Raw genomic sequence first — 7124 nt, 5'->3', positions numbered from 1 at the left:
TGGAGACTACACACAAGTGTGTTTATCTAAAGAGTGGGAGAAGATTAGTCACAACCAGCCAAATAAAGGACAGTCTGTGTTAATGCTCCCTTAAGCTTCTTAAAACATATCTTCAAAACTATTTCTCTTGCTTTCATCCTCCCATATCATTCCCAACAAGACGCTGTTACTGTTGCTCTGCCAAATCACACTGTATGTCTGTCACTCCCATCTTCTCGCTTCCCCATTTGATTCATCTTCTATCTCTCATGACTCATTTCCCCCATAAATTCCTCTTCTCCTTTCAGAGTTTAATTCAAACTGAGCCCAAAGGGAGACACTTGTCACAGACTGAAACTATGATGACTCAGTCACTGGCTCAATTATCTCATTCATGTATATTTCCAGGGCAGAGCTTCATGTTGGTGGAAAAAAGTGCATATGTCACTCTGCATTTGTTGAGATTATGTGAAGCTCTGGATTGTGTTGAAAAAAGTATATGTAAATAAGTAATATATAAAGAAACCAATTAAGACTTCCGACACTTCAATTCTCTAGTGATTGGTTGCAAGTGGAGTATAATTACACAATAAAATGTACCTGCATGCGACTGTGCAAAGCCGGACATAAATTCACCTAGACGGGGTGCTATATTTGTCCATCCACATATACACATCCAGCCATTTCAAGTCAAACACAAGTAGAGAACACGTGGCTTGAAACTACAACTAAACATTTATAAGTGAAATAGTAGAATACCATCTGCAGTGTGTATCCTGGTACATGGCAAAGAAAAGAAAAAAACGTTATTAACTTTCCTGCAAAAATTAGGAAACACCTATATGACAGTCTCAAGGTAATGTGGCAGCTGACCAAATTATCCTTTGATAACAATTATAACTAAAGCTACAAGCTAACAAGCTGCAGGAAATGAGGGTCTGAATCAGTTCTGCAGCAAACGGGTGAAAGTACTGACATTTCTTTGCCAGGAATAGAATAATGAGCAGTCATTAAAGTGAGCCTTCCTACCCTAAAGAAACGTATCCTATGTGGCGCTGGTTTAAAGCAGAGCTCCTATCTGTGCGTCATGTGTATTTGGAGCTTTGTGTGAAAGGAAGTAGCCAAGGCCTGTGTCCCTCTGCCCCACACTGCGTCTGTCTGTCTGTGCGTGTCTACAGCCCAAACGTCCCTAATGGTGTTTACACAAATGGACGTCTGGAGTAATCAGAAAAGCCATGACAAACACCCGACATCCTGCCAGTACAGAGTGAAAAAGAGGATCAGCATGCGACCGGGGGCAGAAACAGAAGACAGAGAGAAAAGGTGTGAGTTATCGATGAAAGATGGAAGTATGCTAGCTGCACTGAGGAAGATGAAGGACGGGAATGGGATGGAGACAGTTTTCAAAGACAGGATCTTCTTACATCTTCTTCCAGGTTGGTCTGCTCCAGGTCTATCACTTTAAACTGGACCCTCTTCAAAATCTCCTCCAGAGACTCACATGCTTTGTAGTCCAGCTTCTCACCTAAAGACATACATTGATAAAGTGAATCTCCCAATTTAGTAAAAAGAAGTCTTGGTATCTGTTGATTCCCACAAGTTGAATTTAAAGTCAAGCTGATGTATTGGCACTTACCTTTTAGATCCAAGCATTCATTGCGCTGAGTCAGGTCTTTCAGTTCCTGCAGAAACAAAAATAAACAGTGTCAGTAAGAGTTGAGTTTGTGTATTACTCAAAGTCAGCAAACTTTTCACGTGTTGAAACTTTCACATCACACAGGAGGCAATGCATTAGTGCACAGATCTAAGATAAACCTTTAGTGCAAAGACAAGCATCTGGCCTTAAAGCACCTCAACTATCTTATGCCAATGAGCATGTGTGTTCAACTTGACCATGACATGTATCCTGTCATGTACTCTGACACCACAGCAGCACAGAAAGATATTTCACCTCTTGTCCTGGTAAAACATGCAACCAGCCCAACAACATAGAGTGCTGCTCTAAAAACTATGTACCAGCAAATCCCTCTCTCTAGTCCACTGCCCGGCGCATTCAGCATGAACCCTATAACCTCTGCCCTCGTGCCAGACTGCCATCCCTAGTCTGTGCGTGTCTGAACATACTGATGAGGGTCCAGCTGTACAGACCTGTATGGCCTCCTGCATGACTCAACAATGCTCAAAAACATGATCATGGTGTGTGATGAAACATTTCAAAAGCTTCTGATTACACTGAGCAGGAAACACTATGATACTAAATGTAACCGACTGTAGTAGTCATGAAGATAATTCATCTATGAAACTGACTGAATCATTCACTCTAGGAAGCATTACATGAGACACCATAAATGGAACATTTCTCCAGTGTTTTCTCACTACCTTCTGTGAAATATGGTTTAATCAAAAACTCTGGATGTTCGTCATTAACCAGATGGTGTTGAATATGTCAATACAACCTGACGCACATTTTGGGAAATTTCACAGCAAGCAGTCTTTGTTTACATTTGAATGGAGCATCTGTCAGTGAGAATGACTTATCAGTGTAAATGCCTCCCTGACAGAGCTGCCAGAACCCAAAATAGTGCATGACGCATAGTGTGCCTCTGCACAAGTGGTGGTATGTGTGTGTGTGTCTATTGTGGGTGGACACCATCAAGCAACTGTTCTGACCTTGTTCTTTAGATTCTGTGCTTCTATGTTATACATCTTCACTGTTTTCATCAGTTTTTTACTTGATCAAGTTTGTTATAGTTATTGTTATATGCTTCAAAACCAATTTCCTTAGCCTGAAGTCAATAAAGAAACGTGATACCTCGGGGTGTATAGAAAACACAGGTGGAGATGGATGACATAATTTCCTGTGACTGTACAGTTTAAGCTTGGCATAGACTGTACGATTTCAAACCATTTCTCAAGGCTTAAATCGTACAGTGTATACTGAGCTTTTGTCCAAATGTATGAGCAGGCCTTTCCATAATCCACGCCCCTTAAAAGTTCTCCTTTAAAAGGTCCTACCTTACAACCATAGAGAGAACGAGTTAAGATAGAAAGTCAAATGTTGTGTTAATGTCTGTTTGATTTTTAGATCATCACAAAGACGGGAACAAGCTATCCTGGCTCTGTCTGAAGGTACAATCTACTAACACCTCACAATTTCTAATTAAAGAGACAAGTTAACATTCAATGCCAATTTGTAAAAAGTACAATTCATTCATTCAGTGGTGCATCAGCGTTCTATCATCTAATTCACACGGACTCCGTCACGATTGGTTGTAACTGCCGGTCTCAGACATCTGTCAGCAACAGCAGGCTAACCTGCCTCCATCAGGCTGACTGACAGTAGAAATGTAATAAACCAAACTTGTTTTATTGTGGCTCCACAGGAAGAAACCAACAACTTTAGACAAACTGGGAGCTTTGATCAATTATTGCATATATGGCTAATAAATTCAAAACATTCTTAAATAGGAATATTTAGGAAATTTACAGATTAAGATTCATCAAACCCATCAAAATAGACTTGAAGCGACAAATTCCCATCTCAATTAAATGAACATGTCTGTTCTTGGAGATGCACAAAGTGGACCAAAACACTTCTAAAAATGCCTTTCGCTGTTGAGTGCAACACATTGAAAACACAATTTTAGCTGCCTGCCTTTGAAATGGTTTATCAGTCTGTCTAGACGACATCAAAGGGTCCACTTGGTTAATATAGATGCAGCCTGCATGACCTTCACATTGTGTCTCTAATGAAAATGTTAATATGTCTCACTGCTTGAATGCCATAATAAAAGCAGGAAACTCTGCAGAATGTGGATGTTGACAAGTCTCAAAATGTTCATGCACAGCTAAATATATTAACACATTTTGCATAGATTTACAGTATACTCCCTGCAAAACAAAACTACCTCCTTCCAGATGAGCTACGATAGAGGGAGCAAGTTCCGGGATATTTAGAGGAATAAAGTGTGCACATGGGCTGCGTGTGAGTCATTGCATAACAGGGAAACCACTTGTCCCTGAGGGAATTGCTGCAGCAGAAATGTGACACAAGGCTACCAAGTGTCCGGGTCTTAAGACTGTTGGGAGTAACTGCGGAGCAGGCATTCAACATGCAGCTTCTAAATAGTGACCCTTATAAAAACACACAGAAACACAAACAAACTACCAGAAATGTACATAACCTATCGGGCCCCTGGAACGCTGCCACGCGTACAGCGCAGTTGGACTTAATAAAGAAAGTATTTAGTGTAGAGGGAAAAAACTGTAAAAGGCGGAGCTCCTCTTGCAAACCCCCCTCACACTGGTCAGCCATTTGGTCTGACTGGCTTGTTTATGTGGCTTAGTTGGCAAGGATGACTAAGCAGAAATGAGAGGGGGCAGCAGTGGACCAGAAGACTACAGAGGCAGCGAGGGATGGACGGAAGCCAGACATGAGCAAACATGAGCAATCACCAAGCATCACAGCCTCTTGTGCTTTTCCACAAGTAACTGAGACTTATTTCTCTCAGCTGACCAGGCGTGTGGAGACTTCATGCAGAGTCTCTCTCGGATCACAAATGTGTTCCCTTCAACATCCCCTCACACGCATGGACACACACCTGCAGGTACACATGTGCAAATCTCCAGTGGAGAGGCCCAGTTAAGGGTTTTAAGAGTGTGTGATGCAGCAAATGTACATCAGAAGAGAAGCACTGCCACTCCTCCATCTGACTAGAGGGGAATTGGTTAACGGGATGTTCAAACACAAATACCAGCAGATAACAGGCAGCTATCTGTTTATATAAACACAATTCTGATTATCGAATATATGTACATTACATTTACAGAATCACTGGGGTATTTATTTAATACAATCTTTTTTAGACAGAGGCTTTCATTTGAACAGATTGTTATTTTTTTTGACACTTTAACCAAGCCGTGGGGAACCTCCGGCTTCCAGGCCGTATACGGACCGCGAGACCATTTGGTACGGCCCTCGAGGTAATTTATAAACACACGCAAAAAAGAAAGAAATTAAAGAAATCTAGACCGCAAAAGAATTAAACAAGCGAGTGCCTGTTTTTCCTGGCCAAGGACAGGTTCCTTGAACACAACACGAGCCTAACATGGTATATGTCTCGTCTGACAGGGGTGTAGCGCTGACGGAGAGCACCAGAACGCCGCTCCGTACACATGTCGCAGTTTTTGCATGGCTGTGTCTTTAGTTGAAAGCCCAGAATCTGCTCATCTGTCATACTGATCATACAGTCAATAACTTTGTTGTTATTAGCATCTGGTTAGCTAACTATGCTAACAAATATAAGAAGCTTTTTCCACAACCAGTGAGGTAAAGGCACATCTTTATATGATTGCAGTACTTAATTCAAGCGGTAGTTTTAAGTTATGGACAGTATACCTTGAGGTCATGCACCCGACAAGCATTTGAAATATTGTCTGTCTCACATGGCTTGTCTCCGTCTGGCCACAAAAAACAGGAAACTTGCTCCCATTGCTTCAAGAAAACTCTACTAAAACTCTCTTATATATTCAAAACATGGACCATCCTCTTGCATCAGGTTACCAACATCATTAAAAGTGGGTAACAACAAGTGGACAGTTTTATGTTGTCATTCTGCTTTACGTGACAAAAAAGCTTGAAAAAGTTAGCATTTGAACATATTAATAATCACAATACAGATAAAGGACATACAAAAGCACAAGTTTGGAAGGGACACATGACTGTGCCGGCTAACCGACAAGAGAAGTTAAAAAAAAGACATGAAACACTCATCTGTCTGTTGGAAGTAACAACCACTCGAGGCTCACCTCCACTGGATACTATCGTAGCACCTGACCAGTCATGCCATGGTGCATCATGTCGTGCCTTCAAACCACATTACTTGCCTTTAAAGTGCTTTCCTCACCAGAAGCAAAGGTTTAGGATGTAGTAATAACCAACCTCACAAATAAAAATCGTTTTCAATTACAGCAGTTGTAATAACTCTACGACTTAGTTTCCAGCCAGCTGCACAGTGCTGACTCAACTGGACTAGTATCTATTATCATACATGTTGTACAGCTTTGTGATATACGTAGTTATTTGCACTTCAGAGGTTTTGACTTTGCCCAGCTTGTACACTCTAGACTCGAGTCTAGACATTGAGAGGCAGAAAGTTAGTCAGGACACACTCCAGCTAATCTCCAGCTAAGGTTGTCAGTCAGTGAACTTCATGTTGCTTGATGTGAGCAGCACGCCCCCATGTCTACAGCTCTGTCAATACATGATACATGTTAATTCTCTGAAATGGCTTTTGCAAAACAATTTAATTTGCCTGCTTGGTTACCAGTAGGGATGCTCCGATCCGCCCACTAAAGGTCAGAACTAGGGATGCTAGTTCGATATCGGCCGATACTCACTCTCTGCCGATCGATCGGTGCTCTCTAAAAATGCCGATCGTGAGAGCTGATCGCATGACGTACAATGATGACGTAAAATACATGACCCTTTTCTCTGTGCGCGGCAAAACAAGCTCGCCAAAATGGCTTCACTGGTCTGGCAGTATTTTAAGGTGTCCGAAAATGACAATAAAATAGCGGTATGCAACGTGTGTGAAGCAGAAATCCTGCAGCTCCACCCACTGTGACGGACCGGTGACCGGTGACCGGTGACCGGTGACCGGTGAGCGGAGCGAAACACACACTAAGAGTTAGACCTAACACACTTAGCTATTTTATCTACCTCTGGAACTAGCTAAACTAGTTGTTATACATATATTTATTCTTCACTGTCGGGTCACTCATTACTGGATCAGTAAGCTGCATGAGTTTGAAATGTATCGATTCCGGTTTCGGTTCTGCTTATCGATTCCGGTTCTTATCGATTCCCCGTTTCGATTCCAAAATTGTAAAAGAAAGAGGTCAAACGTTTAGATAACAAAAATATCTTTATTCTTTTAAGCTTTAACTGAAATTGTTACAAATAAAAAATATACATGCAATACAAATGTATTGCACAATAGCTGTGCTTTATTTGAACTGAGCTATGCCTGTGGCAAGCTATTAACAGGCATTACACTGTGCCTTGTCTTTTTCTTTTTTAGTGTAGTGGAGCCTCACTTCAGAGCGTTTACCGCGACTCATCTTTGGTGTTATGAAGTGGCTGA

At 41.5% G+C, this 7124-nt stretch overlaps 1 protein-coding gene across 1 annotated transcript in view; it reads right to left on the bottom strand.

Annotated features, from left to right (window-relative positions):
• The window catches only part of ppp1r37 (protein phosphatase 1, regulatory subunit 37), a 42586-nt gene that overhangs the window by 15834 nt on the left and 19628 nt on the right, over positions 1-7124 (bottom strand). The window contains exons 3-4 of the mRNA XM_034225440.1: positions 1616-1661; positions 1404-1504 (exon numbers count right to left, since the gene is read on the bottom strand). Of these exons, the coding sequence (XP_034081331.1) occupies positions 1404-1504; positions 1616-1661 (147 nt within the window). The remainder of the gene's footprint in view (positions 1-1403; positions 1505-1615; positions 1662-7124) is intronic.

The sequence above is a fragment of the Gymnodraco acuticeps genome, unplaced genomic scaffold, assembly GCF_902827175.1.
Source record: "Gymnodraco acuticeps unplaced genomic scaffold, fGymAcu1.1, whole genome shotgun sequence".
NCBI lineage: Eukaryota > Metazoa > Chordata > Actinopteri > Perciformes > Bathydraconidae > Gymnodraco > Gymnodraco acuticeps.
This window is presented reverse-complemented; position numbering and strand designations above follow the sequence as displayed.